The 22,271-nt window shown below is 37.4% G+C and overlaps 1 protein-coding gene across 2 annotated transcripts in view; it reads left to right on the top strand.

Annotated features, from left to right (window-relative positions):
* Positions 1-20,465, top strand: part of WDR37 (WD repeat domain 37) — a 48,708-nt gene extending 28,243 nt beyond the window's left edge. For both annotated transcript variants that reach the window (XM_052806350.1, XM_052806340.1), the window contains 6 exons: positions 673-749; positions 2,111-2,348; positions 2,888-3,029; positions 14,965-15,099; positions 15,769-15,883; positions 17,268-20,465. In XM_052806350.1, coding sequence (XP_052662310.1) covers positions 673-749; positions 2,111-2,348; positions 2,888-3,029; positions 14,965-15,099; positions 15,769-15,883; positions 17,268-17,399 — 839 coding nt within the window. In that variant the 3' untranslated portion in view covers positions 17,400-20,465. The remainder of the gene's footprint in view (positions 1-672; positions 750-2,110; positions 2,349-2,887; positions 3,030-14,964; positions 15,100-15,768; positions 15,884-17,267) is intronic.
* Positions 20,466-22,271: the final 1,806 nt, after the last annotated feature.

The following is a 22,271-nucleotide window of genomic DNA, read 5'->3' as shown; positions in this document are numbered from 1 at the left end:
GAGCTATGCATACCCATAACAAACTGTTTTTCTTCTCAATCTAGAGTGCTCAGCACTGTACCCCTAGGTATTAGAGCACGTTTGTTCTGTCCATAACAAGGAGAAGTCTATTTCAAAAACAAATGAAGTCTAAAATCAGATGGTACCTGCTGAGCTGTAAACTGGTGCTAGTTAAGCTGAGTTGCTTAAGGCAGAAGCAGAATAGCTTCACACTTGCTCTTTTGGGTTTCTCATTAAAACCACACTAAAAACATTTAGTGGGAGAAATCATTGAATGAAGAAGCCCCCCCCAGTATTTTCAGAAATAGCAAATGAAGGATGGCACCTGTTGATGTATAAAATGCCTTCTTCAGATGTTACATATTAGAACAACAGTGATATTCGTGTTCTGATGTATAGTATTTAAGTGGATGTTTTCACCGTAGGAATGATTAATGTGGTAGCTACTTCTATTTTTGCATAATGAATTATGTTCTTACCAGTATTGAAGCCAGGATAGTAACTGTTGATGTTGAGACTTGCTTACCAAAAAGGTCATAATGGTATCTGTTAGAAAAAGATGCAACTCGGACAGTATTGCCAAATGTAATGTTAAAGCTTGTTTTTATTGTCCATGGAAGTGTTCTTACTTAGTCTCTCTCTCTCTTTTTTACCTCTCTTCCCCCTGTGCAGCATCTGGAGACCAGACAGCTCACATCTGGAGATACATAGTACAGTTGCCTACCCCTCAGCCAACTGCAGACTGCAATGTAAGCAATCAACTTACTGCAGCTAAACTAATTGCACAGCAATTTCATCAGATACAGATTTTATGATAAGACTGAATGTTAAACTTATACGTAATTAAAAAATTACATGATTTCAGGATTGCAAAAGGTCGGATTTTAAGGTTTTAGTTTAACAGATGTATTTCAGCCTTTCTTTCAAAAAAGACTCACTTCATGTTTTCAAAGATCTATGGTGCAGAATAGAATATACAGCTGCAAGTACATTAATTGACTTTTTGTTCAAGGTAATAAACATGGAAGTAAATGAACTGTCAAGTAAAATTTTTGTGTAATAATTCAAATCATAAATAATAATGAAGTTATTTTTAAACCAGTTAAATTCTTGTAGCTTAACTTACTGAGGCACCTGTATTAGCAATAGTTGCTATGAATTGAAAACTGATGGTGAAGACTTGTATTTTTGGCACTTATTTAATTATATCTTTATTGATTTCTAATCGACCTGTGCCAGCACTCATCACACTATCTGCTGCTGTTGTCCCCAGGCTTTTCTTTAGTCAGTATTTACTGTAGACTGTCAAATGCTGTATTTGACTTAAAAGCACCAATACTAAATTGTGAAGACAAACATAGTTTATAGCATGAGCTTCTCAGTAAGCTGAGTTGGGGCAAGAGATGGCTGTATAATATGAGATAGATTTCTGAATGGAAAATGTTTGATTCAGTTTATTTGATTTGGCATTTCCATTTTGAAAGAGCAGTACAAATGTTATCTCTTTCCCATCCAGATATCATGAAAGAAAAGGCTATTTGTCTTGCATAAGTGAAATAGGGTTCAGAGCTTGATGCTTTATGGTTAGCAAAAGAATTTATTTTGCATTCAGTTTACATCAGCACTGCATGATGACTATGTATCGACCAGCAGACAAATATTGATGTCATGATTTTGATTCCAATGGGTAAAAATACAGCTGTGAATGATTGTCTTCTCAGAGATTAAAATAGTCAGTGTCCTGTTAGATGCTTCCTACCCTTAAAAACTGAAGGGGAAAAAAGGTCCCTTGATACATGTGCTGCAATGAAACTCGAGGATAATACAGTAAGGGGAATATAAAAAGACTTACCAGATAGTAAAGGGGACAGATGCGCAGAACTGAACAGTTTGGAAGAGATTTTAAAGTAAAGTAGTTATTAAAACTGCATTTAATTCACTGGTATTATTCCTCCAATTAAATTTTTGATACTGAGTACCTGAATAGGCTAGATGCTACAGAATTAAGTTACTCACATTAAGGGGAGTGGAAGGCATTTACACTGTAAAATGTAACTTAGAGGCGTTCCTTCCCTTTTAGTCTAAATCTTTTTTCTCTTGTATTTTATAGCAAATGTCTGGAGAAGATGAAGTTGAGTTCTCAGATAAAGATGAACCTGATGGAGATGGAGATGGTTCTAGTGATTGTCCCACTGTCAGAGTCCCATTAACTTCACTGAAAAGCCATCAAGGAGTGGTCATAGCAGCTGACTGGCTTGTTGGGGGGAAGCAAGCTGTGACAGCGTCGTGGGATAGGACAGCAAATCTGTATGATGTAGAGACTTCTGAACTTGTCCATTCTCTTACAGGTATTTGTTCACTCATAAAAAGGTAAATTGGTGGTTTCTTTTTTATGTGGGATTATTTGTAGATACTGAAACACTGGGAAAAGTTGTTTCTCTGGAGTATGATGCAAGCGTGTACAAGACTTAAGCTGCTGCTCAATGTTGTAATGGTTTCTAAAATTCCAACCTTGTAAATCCTCTGAGCGTGAATTTGTGTTCTTTTAAGCTTGTGATATAACCTATTAAACTAGTTGGTTTTAAACTGAACGTAGCTGAATTTTAGTTCTTGCAAAATGCTTTTGCTGTGTTCATGGCATATTAAGTAGCAATAACCTATCACTACTTAATAATAATAATAATGTGAAATGAGTAGTGGGATGTTTTTGCTTTTAAATACAGTTCCAAACTTCTACAGCAGTAGTAACATTAAAGTTCAGAATGATTATTACTGTTCTCTTCTGTTTGGGGAAAAAAGAAAAAATCACCAGCATTTCATTCCAAGTGTATGTGGAAATGAAAATTCTTATTTTCATTACCTTACATGTTCTCATCTGTGATTGTAGGGCATGACCAAGAGCTAACACATTGTTGTACACATCCCACCCAACGTCTTGTGGTGACATCATCACGCGATACAACCTTCCGTCTGTGGGATTTCAGAGATCCTTCTATCCATTCTGTGAATGTCTTTCAGGGCCACACAGAGTAAGTGACAGTTCCTTCACAGGTTTTTACAAGTTCCAAAAGTACAAATGCATTCAGTTGCTAATCTGAACAAAACTGTTCCTGTGCTCTTTTTGAGGTACTAAGTTCATTCCCCTGTTTTATGAGACTGATTTTCAGAGAAACCCCTAACTCTCCTTCAAATGTAACACAGCAGTACTTAATTTCCAAAACAGCAGCCAGGGCTCTTGGTGTGATATTGCTTATATGGTAAGTCTAGACAAAAATCCTTACAATTAAAGGTAATTTAAGGTATGAGGTGGTTTTCGGCATTGGTTATGCTTGTAGTTTAGGGGTATTGCTGTAATGCAGTTGATCAAGCAGGTTACCTCTACTTGTCATGATACTCAGTGTGAAATAAAGGTTACTTGTTTGGAACCAGTGGAAAAAAAAAAAAGCAGGATTAGTTTTTACTCTTCAAGCTAAAGCTTCTAACTTGTACATAAAATAAGAAATTAAAGTAAGGGCACTGATTACCATGTTCTGTCAAAACAGTTGTTTTGGTGTAACATTTTTAGTTACCAATTTAGGCTTTATGTTATTATACTGGCTACTGTTGAATATCGGCAAAGGTAGTCATGAGACTCTACGTTACGGTGTTGACTTACCTTTCTGTTAATCAGAGCTTTGACACGTGGAAACTGCAGGAGTAACTTTGAAATACTTTACCCATGGAAGCTAATTTTTTTTTAAGATTTTGGAATGTTTGAACTTGACTGTTTCAGAAACAAATTTCACCTCTGTTCTTCAGAATAAATGATGATTGTTAATCCTAGCTCAAAACAAAACCCACAAATATTTATTCACGTTTCTATTTTTTGTTAATTCAAACGTGTAGTTTCCATTACGACTGAGTTTCAGTATCCAGTTTCTTATTTCCCTAGCTGTTGGCTAACCTATATATAAAGTAAAACCTCTTTAAACGCTCCCGCCCTGGACTCCTCAGCTTGATGAATTATTTGGTGCATGACAATCATCCCATATAAGTAGCCATCTTCTTCTGATAGAAGAATAAGCTTAATTTTGTGGTCTGCATCCTAGAATTGTTTCATACCATCATTGTTGTACTCTTCTATCACTTATTCTAGAATGACTTGTAGAAGTTGGAAGTTTTTGTGTTCATTGGTGCTTGCTTTTTTTTTTCTTTTTTTTTTTTTTTGAGCTAATTAATTGCTTTGTCCCAGGACATTTTTTCAGAGGAAGGAATGTGATTGACATTAGTGTTTTTCCACATATATGCTGAGACCAAGTGATGTTGATCTGGGCTGATGGTGCATACTGTAAAAGCTGTTAGCTGGTATTTTGGCTTCTATCACTGAGACCTATAAACTATCAGGGAGTTTATTTTTTATGAATGGAATAGACCTTGAGCAACCTCTTCGGTCACTCTTATTCCAGCTTCTAATTGTCTTTGTGTTTGTCTGTTGTATTGTCTGTCTCCATTTTGTTCTTTGAAGGTATGAGTTTTTAGTATTGACATAGGCTTTTTCATCAAATACACTCTAACTTTTAAGAGTCCCAAAACTGGCTTTACTCTTTAAGGGCTAAGGTTGTTTGGCACTCTGTTTAGTTGAAGACACGATTCTGTTGCGGAAGATGAGTATTTCACTGAGGAATGGAGTCAGAGGGGAGTCGGGAGCTCTGTATTTTGCAGTTGAGACATGCTTTGAGGGATTTTATTTTTGGTCCATTACTGTACTGCCTATTGGCAAAATATTTTTTAATTACTCTCTAATCAACACTATTAACAATCTTCTCACATTAAGCAGCATAGAAGAAACTGTTTGTTGACTGGAAAACACATACACACAAGACATTTTTTGGCTTTCCTGAATGTCTATTGGAATAATTTGCCAAGTTTTTAATATTTTGTTAGGCTCTTGGAATCAGTTTTGTAAATTGGATGTTACAGTCGTTAACGCTGATGATTTAAAGTCCTCAGCTGTAAGTTTTCACAGCCTCTTGCTAAGTAGTACCTGATGAATAGCTGTCTAGAGCTGATGGAGCAGCTATCTCTTTTTTTTCCTGTGTATGTCACCAGACCAACTCCCAGTGCGTTAAACCAATATAACTAGGTGCCAAACGTCTCGATCGTGAGGCCCGCGTATGGTGTTTATTGTGTTGCAGCCCCCAAAACCTTACTCCGTCCCGATGCTCCTTCCCACGAGGGATCCAAAACCACCACCGAATCCTAGCAATGCGTGGCGCAGCGTTCAAGTTCCCTTCCCTCGCGCCCTCTTTGACGCTGCCGGGCCCTCGCTTCTCTCCGGAGTGACGTAAAGCTCCTCCCGGGGAGGGTGAGCGCTTCTCCGCGCCGCAGAACGACACCGGAGGCCGAAGAGCGAGGTCGGCGCTGGCCGGACGCGCCGGGCCGGGCCGGGCCGGGCTTGGCGCGGCCCTCGCCGCCGAGCCGCCCTCGCCGCCGAGCGCCAGCAGGTGGCGCCACCGCCCTGCCGGCCGCGCGCGGCCCCGCCGCACGGCCCCGCCCCCCCCCCGCGGACAACCGCCCAAATAGAGGCTGGGGGGGGGGCAGGCCTGTGTGGATGGTGTAATTTCAGCTTCCCTTTTCGTAGCCTTAACGAGTTAGATTTAAGATTTAGTCAAAATGGCACATTACCTTGTAAAAAATATAGCAGGATGATGCTGGTGTCTTGAGAGGCTGAAGAATCCTGTTACGTGCAGAGTATGATTTTATGAAGTTAACTGACATCTGAAAATGGAAAGCAGTTGCTGTGCATTGCTTTGTCCTATGAAGTGATGTTCCGTCAAAATAGGTGTATGTGTATCAGCTATGAGAGATTATTTGTATTTTAAGTAAGCGGACTAAGAAATCACCTATTGTTCTGGTGTTCTGAGCATACAACTGCTTGCTTTATTAAAAGCAGAATATTTCTTACAGTCCACTACTGTGACAGTCCAAGAAAATAAATTCTCCTCCAGTAAGGCCAGAGGGAATCTGTTGCGATGAGCATATCTGTCTCAAGCTTCTTGCATTGATGCCTGTTTTCAATTAGGAGGTAATTCTAGTAGCATTGCCACCTGTATGTTAGGTTGTTCCAACGATAAAGATTTCAACTTAGCCCTTGGTAAATTCCGTAAGTTGCTCATCCCAGTGCTTAGTTAACCTCCCTGTTAAACCTTTTGTGCATCCCTAGTCTGAGTTTGTCTAGCTTCAGTTTCTAGCTGCTGGATTTCATCCTGAAGAGCTTTGTTTCCTGTATTACTAGATACTCAGGTGATGATAAAAGTTTCCTATATTCTCTTCTCTACAAATCACCAGTTCTTTTTTATAAGTTACCTATTTTGCCTCAAAGTGTGTTTTCTAATATATCTTGACATTTATATATCCACAGATCAAGTTTAGTACATTGGTAGTACTTTTGCACGTCAAGCCTGTGTTGGGCTGAGTCTTCAAAGTACATTCAGGTCTTTTTTGAAGTTGCATCTTCCTAGGGAAGTTTCCAAATCTGTAAACGTTACTTGTTTACATTTTTCATATATACGACTGTTTCAGTTCAGTACATGACTTACCTGCCTGTGCCCTGCTTGCATAGTGATAAAAATATCTTGTCACATTTTCTTTTAGGTTTGCTGTGCCCCCAGTTTGTCTCACTTGCTTATTCTCTCCTGATTAAAAAATAGTGAAATGGTATGGAAATAAGACCAATTTTTGCCTAAATATAAATCTTTGTTATTGTCTGATTTTGTGTGTGCACCAATAGGAATTTATATTAATCCTGCTTAACTGCTGTTAATCCCCAGTCACATCCCTCTCTGAGATGTTTAACAGAGCCCTGGGAAAAGGTTACATTTATATTATCATCCAGACACTGACTTGTTGCATGTTAATTAAATTGACTTCCTGAGTTAAAGCTTCCAAAAATTATACTGGGGACTTAAATTCCAACACTTTTTTCCCAGCAGATACTGCTTTAAAATACATGTGTGATAATATTTAGCACCAGCTGTTCTCCTATTGAGAAATTACTGAATGTAGAGGTTATTGATTAGAACTCTTCAAGTTGAACTAAGGTTTTGCTCTGAAGAGCAAAATGATTCTGGCATCTACGTGGCAATTTTCATTCCTGCTTCACTCCTGCTTTTGTTTGCCGACCCCTGCACAGCTGTGTCTTGTCGGGGCTCTGAAGGCCCTTCTTTTTCCAATGTGGTGACCTAGTTGAACAACTCTGGCACTGACATACTCTTGCATATGTGCTTGATGAGGTTTTTCTGTCTCTTCAAGTACTCTGCATATGCTGAGGTCTATCTTGATGTGCAGAGCCTTCCAAAATGTTCATGTTGGAAATCTTTACCATTTGTAGCTTAAAAAAAAAAATCTTAGTTTGTACAGGTCCACTCAAGTACTTTACAGATTTTATACATTTGTTCTGGCAATTTAGTAACACTGGAAATAAATGAATACCCTATCGGCAACAGAATGCTTATTAGCTAGTGGATTCATATACATCTTTTAAACCATACACTTCTTTTGCTGTATATTTGTAGTGTGTTGATGCTTATATGCTGCTTAAGAGTTACTTGGTAAATATTGAAGTGTTTTGTTTTGTTTAGTGACCATCAAAGGTACACAGTGGTTGGGCACATGTTTCTTGAAATGCTTGAATAAAAACATGCAGGACTTCCAAGTCTGGACTTGCAAATACCATCCTTCAAAGAGTAAAATGTTGTCTTCAGAAGCAGCTTTGGGTTGCTATCCTTATGTGAATGTCCTTTGTTAATACTTCTTGATTGTTCAGTATATAGTTATGCACCAACTTGTCATGGCGATTAAATGCATTTTTGGCTTTAAAAAAAATGTAAATTTGAGCAGGTACTTTCGACCTAGCCAGAAAAAATTACAAAGTTTGTTTATGACTTCTCAAACTTACTGATCTTTGTAGCTGGATTGAGCCAGTGCGTCAAACATGAATGTTCGTTAGCTGTTGAATCCATATCTTTGTGTTACTTTCTGAGCAAACTCGGAGAAAAAATTGCTGAAAGTGGATCTTACGTTATTTCTGACAAAGAGCTGAACAAGGTGGCTTATAGCATTTTCAGACTACAGCATATTCTTCCTTTCACTCTGGTTGTGTCTCTGAATATGTAGCTGGATGGTGAGTTGTGCTTCATCCTGAGAACTTTGAAACTAGAGAATGGCAAATATGTCTTGCTTCTTCAACTTATCTTCAAACTCCTATGCTTGCTGGAAAGTCTGAATTAAAAAATGTAAAAATAATTAAGCAGCAGCTGATTAGGATGCTGGGCTGAATTCTGACATTTAGTGAATTGGGAATGAATGTCAAAGTGGCATTCTGCGTCAAGAGAATAATAATTGCTTTAGTTCTGTGGACACTCAAGTTTGCCAAGGTCAGCTGGCTTTCCCACATTCTTTATTCTGCAAGATTTAGTTCTCATACCTTGATATGTGTCTGTCTTGTTCACCAAGTCATGGCAGGGGGGAGATGCCTTCTCTTCAGGCAGCAGTGTCATTAGACATCCCTGTTGGAAAGTAGTCTTAATCTGGATATCCCCAATATTACAAGGTCGCTGTTAGGTATTCTTACTCAGCCACATTTTCTTGGTGAAGCTAAAACTTATCTAGATGTAGTTCTAAAAATGCAAGTTTTGCACCTTTGACTAAAAGCTGTGCTAGGAAAAGGAGTCTTTTGTGCCAAACAAAATGTCACAAGTTGGATGCTGTCAGTGGACTCTGACCAGTTTAAAGCATCTGTTCTTTTCAAGATAGTTCTGTTCTTGCTTCAGCTATTAACGCCATCAGTGATGCTTTGTCTACCATTTTTCTGTTGTTCCTAATCAAAGAATGCCTTAGGCATTCACCATGTGTGTATCTCTCAATCCAGCTTCTGCAAGAAAAGCAAAATTTTTCTGATGAAACAATCAGTAAGGCTTGGGGAGAAAACTGAATAACTAGGTGATTCTGATATTACTGTTGGTATTCCTACCTTGTTCTGTCTGCTGTGGTTTTTTATTTTCCCTTGCATTTCATTGAAAAAGCCCCCAAACTTGGCTTTCAAACACTGTTCTGATCCCATATTTTCATGTTGCATATTCTTTAAATGAAGATTATGGCCTGGACTTTGAGCTCTAGGATTAGCTTTTTTAAATTTTGTGTTTCTAAACATGTACATATAAAAACCTTTTGGTTTACACTTATTACATACAGGTAACAGCGCATGTTAAGGTTTCAACAGTTTTCTTAGAGTTGTTAGCAGCCTTATTAGCTGATAGCTCAAGCATCCAGCTTTGAATTTGTCTAACTTCCCATGTTGTTAGCTTCTTTGTGTATCTGTTTCAGGATAGACTGTGGCCAGTATGTTTTACGTGCCTTCAGCTGATCCAAATTACCTGTCTTTGCTCTCTTGCACAGCTTGAATACCCCATTTTCTCTACTAACCTTCCCCCAACCCAGTGCTGTCATGGAGTTGTCGAAGTGCCGAAAAAGTAGTCTGAAAGATAATATTCTTTGATAATTTTGTTTCCTTTATGCTCTTGAACCTTTTTTATTGTCATTGGCGAGCTTCCTCATGGTAAAAATTGCTTCCTAATTAATAAAGAAATGTAAAAAATTGAATAAACTACTCCTTAAGCTATAAGAGTAAGTGCTTAAGATGAAAAGCCCTGTAGCTAAAAGAAAAAGAACCCTTTAGGTGTTTTATTTTGGGGATTGGGGTATGTAACAGACAAAGTTTGACTGTATTCAATGCTAGCCATTGTCACTCACATTGTCAGTCACTTTAAAAAAGATGTAGGCAATAAATCTGTATCTAGATGCTTACGAGTGCTTTAAGCTTCACTACAATAGATGGAGAGAATCTTAATTCAATTCTTGAATGCATGCACTAAAAAGTGCTATGATTTTTTTCAGATGACCCACAAAAGAGCATAGCCAAAGGCCTTTTCTTTGTATCGTATTGAGTGGAGCATAACGTTTTATAGTGTGTTGTCATTCTAAAGCTTACATAACAGATGCAGCAATACTGCAGGGATAAATGGACCTTTTTTATCCCATCCTAGAAGTAATGCAATTGATTTTTAAAAATATCTGCACCTTAACTAATTTACTAACTTGCCATTGAGTAATTCTCATAAAAGCTAGTTATTGGTTTCAATCCTGTATCATTTTATTATTTTAAGACAATAGTGAGAAAAGGAGATACTGGCAGTTTTCTCTAGATGTCATGAAACACTTATCTCTGAAATAGACGTTGTTGATTTAAATGCTGAAAAGAATGACTTTTCAGTGCTAACAGTCATCTCTGAATTCCCCCACTCCCCCTTCTGTGTTAATTCCTTTATGGTTTGTTCTTACTGTTTCTCAAGTTGGAGGAAAAAGCTCTGCTGATATTTGGAGATAAATCCACAGGCTTTGGGAATTGTGTGTTTAGCTCTTCCTGGAATCAAGTGCCTTTAGTGCTTTTAACAGCTGAATGCACAATCAAACTTGGAGGTATTGGCGTGTTCCTTACCTGGGACTCCTGCGGCCAATGCCATTGCCCTTTAAGATGGGCAAACTGTTGTCCATATCTGGAGTTTTAAACCCAGGTCGTGACTTCCCCCCAGGCTGCAGACTGTTCTGTGTGGGGACACGCTTTGTTCCCCTAAAAGAAAGGAAACTGTTGTGCAGGAAATGCTGTCCCAAATAGCTTCCTTTAAGTTTTGTTCCTGTATTTTACTACTTAAAATGAGAGGCATATTTGAGCACTCAAATTTTGCTGTTTAACTACAATTTGGTGTACATTGAATAAGTTTATCTGAAAGCTCTGTTTTAATCCATTTTCTCCAGAACTTCATCCCACACACAGATTAATGCTTATGTAGTAGCAGCCTTTTCACAGGCATGAAAACATGTTGTCTCCCAGTGCTCAACAGTACATCCCAGTATAGGTTGCAAATCAAAATGGAAAGAGCAGTGTTAACTTTTTTTTGGTGCATTGCCAATAAGGGTTCTGCGTCAGCATTTCATGGTCCAACATTTTCAACGTCTTTTTTTTTTTTCTTCCCCTATGTGTGAAATTTCAGCAGATTGTTATGCAAAACAGTTTTGTGTCTCAGTGTGACTGGGGAGACAGCTGTTCGGCCTAATGAGGAGTGCTAGCACTACAGTATTTCTGTTGATTGAGACCCACGGAGGGAGCAGGATATTCGAGGCCAGGCAGCGGTGTGTGGTGAGGAAGTGCCACGCTGTCAGCTGGAAGTACACGCTCGGCTGCTCCCTATGACAAGATAAATGAGTTTTGCTGGGGTTTGGCGGAGGCTGAAGCTTTTCTGCAGAATAGTTGTAGCACACCAAACTCCCTGCGGGACCCATGGTTTGAAGTGTCATAAGACTGCTTCCTCTTTGCCAGTTTTTTTTTTTTAATGACCTACAATACCTGTCATCTTTTTGAGTTATTAAAAACCTAATGTCTTTTAGCATTTCATTAATATGGGGTCTGATGATCTGTTGTTGACACTTTTTTTTTATAGCCAAGGGGATGTTAACCACAGTTTTATCTGGGTTAGAACAAACTGAAGACTAGTCTAAACAGAAAGTAAAACTAGCCATATGAAAATACATGAAAAAGTCTTTTAATTTTAGTGATATGGGTGGGGTTAGGGAGGCAATACTTTTGAAAGGTTATTTGTATATTGGTTGCTCTACCAACTTCTTTCTTCCCACACAGACTTTGCTTCCCTTTCTTCTCACCTTCCCCCTTTAGTTGGGCTGAAATCCTGTTTTAGTTTGTAAGTGGGAAGTGGCCTTTCTTCTTGTTGCTATTTTGTCTTAGTTACATCTCATCTCATTTTTTGGTTTATCTGTCTCACCTTAAGAGGTGCCCCAGTTTGGAATAGCAGAGGAGACAAAGCATGATCTGTAGTGCATAAGAAAGCCTATAAGCACAGCACTTGCTCATGTTTTCTTAAGTCTCAGTAGTGTTGTACATGTTCTTGAATTTTTGTGTTTTTTTTAAATATTAACTCAATGTGTTCCTCTTCAAAAACACAAAACCAAAAAAACCCACCTGGTCTTTTCTCAGATGACAATCAAGTGCTGGTAACCCTACCCAGAGCTGTCAAGTTTGTGAGAACGATACTGCTTTTGTCTTTTCTAGTCTTGGTGTTAAGTTACTTAAAACTCCTAGTCTTGCAGTCTTAGTTTGAAAATGAGCTATCTTTGAGAATTGAATTGAGTGTATCTATAGGTTTCCCTGGAAGAGTAATGTTTCATTTTTTTAAAGCATAATATCTAGGTCTGTTATGCAGTACATCCATATAGTTTGCTTTGAAACTGTGACCAAAATTCTTGATCATAAACAGTGGGTTCAGTAAAAAGTGCTTTTGTATCTAGCCTTTGAATTCAAAGCTGCTTATGAAAAAGGCTGTTTTCGTAGTCAGGTGTGCTTGCAAATAGCGCATATCCCAGCCTTCAGTGCCTTAGAGGGATGAACTGTTGGGAGGGTAGGCAGAGGACTAAGACCACTAAACACCTTTAAAGATGTCACTGAAAACAGACTGGCAGCCTTCCCTTTGCTTTTCTATCACTTACCCAGTCACCAGAGAGCGCTACAGCAGAACTTAATTGCATTTTTATTTTACAAACTTTTTCTTAGTGTCCCCAATAATATCTGAATGAATAGTTAAACTGAAAGCAGTACAGAAAAGGATTTTATTTTCTTTTGAGAGTCTTTTTGTTTTTACAGGAGCAGTAAAGGTCAAACTAACCTAGAGTTGGCATTCTGTTTGCATGGTGATAATTTTGAAATATTTTCATTTGAAAAATGATAAATCTAAGAATGAGAGAACTTTATGTGGTGAAAGAAACTTAACTATATTTGACAGTGATAAGTGATAAAGGAGAACTGATATGAGATCAAAGAAGCTGGAAAGCTGTTTAAAGTTGTGAAAAAAGCATCCAAAATTGGAGGGTTACTTTAAGACAGTTTCATAACATAGTCCAACTGCAGTTGGAATAAAATGTATGATGAGAAAACAGATCAGGTTTCTGTGTTGGCAGCAGAATACTAAAACACTGTATATTTACTCACCTCGAGCTTTTCTATGACTTCAATTCCTTATACTGTTGTGTACAAGAAGGTCTCCCAATGTGTGTGCAAAGTATGGAGACTTAATAGGGAATTTTAAACTTATAAACATTGTTTCAAATGTATTACAGCAGTATAGAGTTCAGTGAAAGTCTGAAACATTTTGCTGAGGTATTTTTCAGCTTGTATAAAGGACTAGTGAGGAGAGAAATGCAGACATTAGTAAGTTTAATGGAGGTCAGGCTCATGGAAGACAAGTTCAGTGCTAAGAACATACCAACCCTATTCTGCAGTAACTTGACTATGTGTATGAGTTTTCTTAGCAAATGCGAAAGTGCCTGGTGAAAGAGACTCATGAGTTGTAGCCTTTATGTATGTTTTAACTTTCTGACTTTTGGTTCATAAAGTCCAGAAGATTAGGTGAAGACTTCTTTGTTCTTCTTGTAATCATCTCCCTGATAGCTTAGCTGATAATGCATTAGGAAACTTGGTATCATGAATAAAGTGGGCCTTCATCCTAACTAAAACTTAATTTGGTGTCAATTTAAATTAAGAGGCTTGCATAAACTGGTCCATTGTGACCTGGCTAGTGCTAATCTCAATCAGCAGCTTGGATAGGACATGAATTCAAATTTCTGCAGAACAACCAAAGTGACAGTAACAACTGACAACTTAAATTAAAATTACTAAATTCTAAGAAATTGATGTGCATGACCCAAGTTACAAGATAGGTCATTAAATCAAATCTGTAGAAGCAGAGTTGAGAAGCCTTCCCTAATGATTTTAGGGAGAGACAAAAATGCTTTGTTAGTACATTGTGTGGGCAGAAAATAACTGGTTTTGAGTTGGGAATTCACGCAATATTAAAATGAAAATAGTAGTACAAAAACTTTAATTGGTTAATATGAAATAATACGTAAAAGATTTAAAAAAAATCAGCTCATCATCAGGAGAACTGTTCATTTGAGCTCAGCGGTATACTGTTCTTTGAAAGTATAAAATACAAAGATAGTAAAATTCTAAAATAAAATTCTTTATATAATCTCTTCTGAAAGTAACATGTTGCACTTGCAGTTGGTAGGAATATTCTTGGGAGTCTTTCTCTGGCTGCCCTTGTGCATTTATAGACATCATGGGTGAAATTTGAAGACCTGTCTGGTTGTGTTTTTTACTACTACTACTTGCCATTTTTTATCTGACTGTCAGACTTTAGCTACTTGTAAACAGGAATAGAAATCACAATTAGAAATTATTAGATTGCTGTAGCTATTGCTAGTGGAGTTATACTGGAAGCTCTGTGTATGTATTACAGCATGTTTAGGTGTGTGTACAAAATAGCTTTAGCTACATCTCAGACAGGTATTTTGGATCTCCTCAGTGTCTGTGCTGTGAATGACAAATGCCTGTGAGGTAGTTCTACAGAAGTCTTTGGATGGAAAATAAAAGAACTTGACTACTAGTCTCAAAACACTTGAGAGGAAGAATTGTACTGTATGCTACTAATTCAGTTTTGGTTGCCTGATAAGCCTACTGGACGTTAATACAGAACTTCAAAAGTGAATTAAGGTTTCAAGACTGGACGTTTAGCTCATATTAGGATCAGTGGAGTATGAGAGATGCCACCAGAGTGACTCTTCACTGTTAGGCTTCTTTTCTTAGCTCTTGGGCCAGTCTTCTTGTAAGAATATTTTTTAATTCTGAAATACCCACTTGGAGTTTTAGTATTTCAGATTACTTTGGTTTAAAAAAAAAAAAAAAAGGCAAGTTACATTTTAAAGGAAGCACAGGAACAGAAAATAGAACTTGAAATCAGATGCTAATTTAATAAAGAACGTTAGAGCTTGATGTCTTTCTTTTTGCTCCTGATTTTTTAGCACTGTGACATCTGCAGTTTTCACTGTGGGAGATAATGTTGTTTCTGGTAGTGATGACCGTACTGTAAAAGTTTGGGATTTGAAAAACATGAGGTCTCCTATTGCAACGATCCGTACAGATTCTGCAGTCAACAGGTAATCAGATCTCTGAGTTACTATTTTTCTTAATTAATGTTTTCTTAATTAATTCTTAATTTCTCTTACACATAGGAATGGTTCAAAGCTGTGCCAGGGGAAGTTTAAAAACTGGACATTAGGAAGCATTTCTTTAACAAGAGGCTTGTCAAACACTGGAACAGGCTTCCTAGAGAGGTGGTTGATGCCCCAAGCCACTCAGTGTTTAAGAGATATTTGGACAATGCCCTTAATAACATGCTTTAACTTTTGGTCAGGCAGTTGCACTAGATGATCGTTGTAGGTCCCTTCCAACTGAAATGGTCTCTTCTATTAATTCACTGAATATATATTTAATTTTAGTCGCTAAAATTAAAGTTGAGATTTGTGAGATTCTGCAAAAGGTCTGAAGTGGTTTTATAAAATGCAGGTGTAGTCAACATTAATTTTCAGTAATTACATAGTATTGCTTTTCTGAGATTTTTTTTACACGGGATGCAGATGTTAAGGCTGTTTGAGCATCTAGTACAATAGAAAACACTTTAATGGTTTAATGCTTTTTTAACTTGTGAATTCTAATCAGGAAAAATTCGGCTGTATCACTTCCCACGAGCTTAAACTTGTACTGTCAAGTTTTATTTGCCAGACTCACTGTTTTGTATGTAACCTACTTTTGTCTCTTCTGTGCAGGATTAACGTATGTGTTGGCCAAAGAATTATCGCCCTTCCACATGACAACCGACAGGTTAGATTATTTGACATGTCAGGAGTGCGATTAGCACGTCTCCCTCGCAGTAATAGACAGGTAACTGAATATTTATAGCCTTCAAGTATGTCTGTTCTTGTTTCATAAAAGGTTAAAAGTAGGATTTGGTCTCCGTAGCTTAAAAGCTGAGCAAATGCTGAAAGACACTTGTCTATACAAATATGCTGTTGTTAGTTATTGAAAATGACCAACATGCAAATAAGTAACATATTTTGAATTTTTTTAATTGGAATTGGAAATGATGTTTCAAGTGGATTTCATCATAATTTTTCTCCTTACTAAAGTGAAACTAATGTCTGCCTTCTCTATGAAATGGAAAAAACGTGTAAGAGCATTTCAAATGTGTTTTAATGTCTTGACGTGAATCATGTCACTCACTAGGAGGTTTAATTTTTTTTTTTTTCTTTTCCAATTACATAGTGTTATATAAAGAAACATAAAAGGAAAAAAGTGGGGGTCAGTTTTGTGAGCTCACCTTGTATGATTTGGTGGTAAATCTTATTTTTTCCTTCCTTGCTCATGCACATGCATTCTTGATACTTGGTACCACGTACTAAACCATCCTTGCTGCAGCCATCAAATTTTGTGCATTTGTGGTGCTATTTGGCATGGCAAGTATCACTAATGGAGTAAATTATTCAAAGTGAAATTAGTCAGATTATGCCACTTCAGTAGGCTTTTTTGGGTGGATTCAGCAGCTCTTGACAGAATTTAGGAAGGGGTTTTAAGACTTACTTAGTGTTTTTTAGTCTTTTTCTAGTTTAGGTTTTTTTAGTCTATTGTTTAGTCCTGATTTTTCTTTTTTTTTCTTTTTTTCTTTTTTTTTTCCTTAATGTTTCCATTCAGGCTGACACTACTGAAATCGTGGCAAGTTTTTATTTGGAACTTAAATGTTGGTCAGAACCCTCCTTGGGGCATTTTTCTTACTATTGGACTTGAACAATAGATAAGGCATTGCTTTTCCTCAGTATGACATTCTTCCTGCTGTAGTATTATCCTTTCTGAATTATGAACATGATGGACACTTAATTTTGCAGGTTTATAACAAAGTAGTTGCCAGCAAGTAGTTCCATATTTTAAGATTGCTTTTATAAATAAAAATGCTAAAATCAAAATTCAATTTGCTTTTGTAAATAAAATGTAATTAGATAGCAAACATACCTTGGAAAACTCAAAAGTTTTGGTGCACCTATTTGTATGCTTCTGTCATTATGGATCTGGTGCTGGTATTAAGAACTCTCATCGTTATAAAGATTTTTACCTTGCAGATGAAGATAACAATGACCTCTAGGTTTCTCAAGTACCGTTTTTGAAAACTAGTGTGAGCATTAGCAAGTTTGCATTTTGAGTTGCACTAACTCGTTGACATAGAAGCTTTCAAAATACCTTGTAAGTAATACTGCTATCTCCCGTACTGTCGCAGGGCCACAGAAGAATGGTATGCTGCTCCGCATGGAGTGAGGACCATCCAATATGTAACCTCTTCACATGTGGATTTGATCGTCAGGCTATTGGTTGGAACATCAACATCCCTGCTTTGTTACAAGAAAAATGAAATGCTGGATAATTTTTGCATTTTATGTTGCCATGGACTTCTACACTTTTGCAGACTTTTCTGAACACTGGTCTGCTGTCGCTGTAAAAGCTCTTCCTTAAGTGGAGACTTTAGCAAATGTTGTTCTTGTTCCCACATTGTGCACAGTTTGCATGAATTGTACAGAAAATGTGATTTTTTTAAAATTAGTTTGTCTTGTGTATGAACTTTTGTATTTTGGCATCCACTGGTCAATATGTTCACTGTTGCATAGAGCACATAAATGTTCATAAGTTATTTAGCATTTAATAGATACACAGTAGGGCATTACATTTGTGACATAAATGTGAAACGTAATTAACGTAGAGAGTGCATAGCAGTCTGTTACATTTTTCCATGACTCTACATATCTGCCTTGTGTTAAAAAGAATCTGCAGGGCTAAAACTTTGAAATGAAGTGTGAATTTCACTAGTTGTATGATTGTAAACATTTTCCTGTTTGCATCTGATATGGAATACTTTTTTTTAGTGCTGCAGTATAGTGCAACTTCAACTCCATTTTTATTCCAGTTACTGGAGAAATAGTAGATTTGAGAAGGAAAATGCAAGCAACTTGTAGTGAATATAGACTGCCAGGTTTATTTGGAATGCTTTTTGTACTTTTGCTTCTGAAAAAGAAAAAAATTCATTCTGCCCTTCGTATATAAAGTGATTCTAAAATCTCATGGCATTTCATACTAGCAAAAATCCAGAACATTATGATTCTAATCACTGAAATCTAGTCAAGCAAATTTTGAAGCACTTTAGTTTATAGCTATTGTTATAAACCATTTATGAAAGTTTGACTTTACCAGTGAATGTCAGCTGACCTTTGTAAGAAGGATTGCTTCTTTTTGGTGATCTGCCCAGAAAGGAAATAGTTTTTTGGGGGTTTGGTTTTTTTTTTTTAATATACCTACAGTGAGCATACTTTTAATTGTGTTCACTTCCCATATTTTTACTTTGAGCCAGCAATACAAAGTAAATGAGTACTACCTCAGAAACGAATGTTGGTCAAGATGCATTGAATCTCTCTGTAGCCTAGAAAAAAGCACTTTTGGTCTCTGGCTGAAGTACTATCTCTGACATGAGAGGAAAGACAATCATGCTAAATGTGATCCTTAAGATAATTAACACTTAAAGCTAATGGAGCAATACGATAAGTAAACATCATCTGTCACCTTTCTGTTCTCAGCTGTGGCAAGGGCTGCTGCAGTCCCTATTCTGTTCCAAAAGGGGGTAATTAACATAGGTCTCCCTTCTTTCTCCCAAATGACCTTACTCTGGTTTTGCTCCTCACTATGCTTAGCCTTTTTTGCACTGGCAGTGGGGTGTTATACCACAGCTGCTGATTATATAAGTAAATATAGGTGGCAGCTGATGTCTTTGAAAGAACAAAAAGGCTGCTTCAGACAGACACTTCTTTTTAGCTAAAGGGAGATACTGCCCCTAACTGTCTGACATATCACAGTATAAGATGAAGGGTGAGGGTAAGCTGAGGGTGCGCTCTTACGATGGGAATCATGGAGTTTATGGTGAGTTGGCATAAGATAAGTATTAGGAACATTTTATCTCATCATTATGATTTCATGAAACTATAGCTGTGCTCATGTCCTCTACAACACTGTCTATAATGACATTAAAATGGATATGTTAACTGGTTCTTCTCTTAACTAACATAAAATGCCATTGGAGTGCAATGGGGTGATGAATGCATCATTGAGTAATTGTAGGGTAACTGGGGTCCTAGACATTGTTTTGGAGCATAACATTAAGGAAGCTCAAGGTATTTAATGGACAATATATGTAGTATCTTTATAGTACAGGTCATCATAGTAGCTTGATCCCTTGGTGGTTTTTTTCTGTTTTGGGGTTTTTTTTTGAGTTGGGTGGGGGTTTTTTGGGGGGGGAGATACAAGATATATACAAAATTGTACTGAAGTAATCTTAAAATACCAAAACTAGTGAGGTTGGAGAAAGCAGCTGCAGAGTTTTAAGTCTTCTGATAACAAGGGTTAAAGGATGGTGTCAAAGTTTATTTTAACGTTTGGGGGGGGGGGGGGGAGGTGTTAACTCTTGGGTAAAGCCATTTGATGTTGGGTTGCAGGTTTTATTCTTCAAGAAAAAAGATTCACTTTTTGTTTTAGTTGGTAATAGAGAGAACTTTAAACAGGTTGATGCTGTTTAAAAAAGAGAAAAATGTCTCTCCAGCCAGTAGAAGCAGTTTCTCCAGCATGACCTGCATGTAGTATCTTGAGCAATGACTATCCTTTTATTACCCGAGGTGGAGGAGAGGGCAACTGTTTTTGGTCCTGCTAAATTGTCTGTTACAGCTTCTCTAATACATATGTAATACAGGACCACTAGACTCTATGCAGTTTAATCATCATTGCTGCAAACTTTTTATATCACCAGAGGGACCATCCTCTGGCACCAGGAATGGGATGATTACACGCTTTCACTTTGAAAAAAATCAACCAAACAAGGTGCTAGAGCCACGTTCTTATGAGCAGGCTAATACTTAAATCAGCTAAACACTTAACTATTGCTTAGCTTAATTTTATATACTGTACCAAAGGTTAAGCTGAGGCTGCCATTCCCCTTGAAGTGGATCACACATGAGCAATGGTAGTGAATAATAGTACATTGACTAAATATATGGAAAACGTTTCATGGCTTTGAATGTTCTAAACAGTGTTTTTCAGCACTGAACAATGTCCAGCATTTCATAAAATGGAGGAGAGTTGCAGTTACAGTTTCAGTATTGTGCAGAATTTCACGGAAAACTCATCACTGGGCAAAATCAAGCTTTTATGTCTTTCTCTCAAGCAATGCACATCAGTTTTCACAAGGTTTGTGTATACCTTACAGTCAGAAAGCTCTGGAATGAAACATCTTATTTGTTGCCTAAATCTGTGAAAACTACCTTTTTGGAAAAAGAATTTATAAGTTATGTGGAACCACTTTTTATTATTCTACTAATTTGTTTTTAGATGTAAAATGTTTTTCTTCATTATGATTCAAAATGCATTAAAACATTCAACAATTTTTTTTTTTGCAAGTTGCTGTTCTTCTGTGTTGCATTAAGTTTGCTATTGATCTTAGTATTTCATTTTGTTAGTAGTCAAAGGATCTTCCTATCCACTTTCCACTCTTTTCTACTCAAATTTTGTTTCCAAGGCATTGGTGGGCACAGTTCTTCTGGAAGAAGGCCAGGTCTATCCCTTACAGTAGGACCTCTGTAGCACAAATGGTCATGCTGCCGGTAAAGTCTATAGACTGAAAAGGTGCTCAGACCTGCATTTATACTGTCTTCTCCAGTTCTGTATGGAAAAAAAACTGTAATTACATTTTGTTATGCAGATTATGCAAAAGTCTCCATGTGACTTTTCACAGTGCTCTATAAATCCGTATTTTAAATGAAACCTAAACTAGTTTTTATACATTTAGAATACGGCAAAAGTATTGCAAAACTTCTTTCAAGGGGGAACCCCACCATCAGTTTTTCTGTAGGTTAAAATAAAGGTTGTTTGCTTGTTGCACCCATATTATTCAAAACATAAAGCTTTGCAGTGTTGAAATAAATCCCCAAAAGCTCGGTGTTGTAGTAAGCCGTGCCACTGGGTTTCGGATGCCTAGGCAGAGTGCTGCCTAGGCAGAGTGCTGCCTAGCCAGTACCTGAGTGCAGAACATTGCTTTATGCATACTGTATTTTCCTTCAATGTGCTTTAGGATCCCTTATTGCCTCATTTCAAATCCTCAAGAGCTTGTGCTCTGGAAAACTATTATTAATCAGTGTCTCCAGTGATACAGACCAGAAATAAAAGACCAAAGTTACAAGGTGGCAAAACTGATGCGAGGGCTTACTTGAGATAACATGCCAAACCCTGTTTATTAGTCGATTTTAATTGAGGGATTTAAATCAAGTCAGGGCTTATTGCAACTGATTTAAACTTGTGATGCTTGTAACCTGCTTAAATCTTTTAATGACCTAAGTTATATACCCTTTACAAAGGCCATTTCTGTTCATCTTTTGGGGGGGAAGGGACTGGAAGATGACTGTGTTGAAGCCTAGATTTTTTTTTTTTGATTTTTTTTTTAAAAACCTATGAGTAAATAAAGTGCACAAATAAGTGGTTTCAGTAGGATGTCTGTGTTCTAACCTGAAGATGAACTGCAGAAGAATCACTCTGTCATGCATCACAGTTTGCTCTTTAGACTGGCATAGAAATTTTACTTAATCCTCCACTGAGACCAAAATATGTCACTGAAAAATTATTCAGTCTTGTGATATTTTAAAGTAGTGTTGTTACCTTTTCTAATTCCCACAGGTCATAGTTTTCGGAACATAAGTAATTTGCAGGAGCTTACAGAGGAAATCCCATTTAATTCAGACTGTAAATCCTGGTCAAATTGTACCAGTGACTGGGAGAGGCATCATACTGGAGAAGTCTGGGTTTTTGCAGATGTACTGTGGATGCTGCTTGTCAGTGTCCTCTGAGTGAGAATATCCATTAGTACCAGGACATGCCATTTCTCTGTAGTGACGAGGTGAGGCTGGTGAGCATTTGCAGCACCTAATCCAAGTGCCTGAATTAGCAGCTTAAGCACTTGGTATAGTTTTGGGGAATTTCTGAAGGGTGGTTCAGTGTGCCATCTAGAAGTTAGAATTTAAATATTCAGACTTTCTGCTGGAAAATGGAAATGGTGCAAAGTGTCTGTGATGGCATGTGCAATAGAAGGGAGTCGAAAGTAGAAAAAAAAAGTTCTGGCTTGAACTATTTTGAAAATGGAAACTTTTTCGGTCTGGCTGGTGCTTGCTACACAGTAGAATGACAGCACTGCTAATTAATC

The sequence above is a fragment of the Harpia harpyja genome, chromosome 1, assembly GCF_026419915.1.
Source record: "Harpia harpyja isolate bHarHar1 chromosome 1, bHarHar1 primary haplotype, whole genome shotgun sequence".
Lineage (NCBI taxonomy): Eukaryota > Metazoa > Chordata > Aves > Accipitriformes > Accipitridae > Harpia > Harpia harpyja.
The sequence above is the reverse complement of the archived record's forward strand: the minus strand, read 5'-3'. Positions and strand labels throughout refer to the sequence as shown.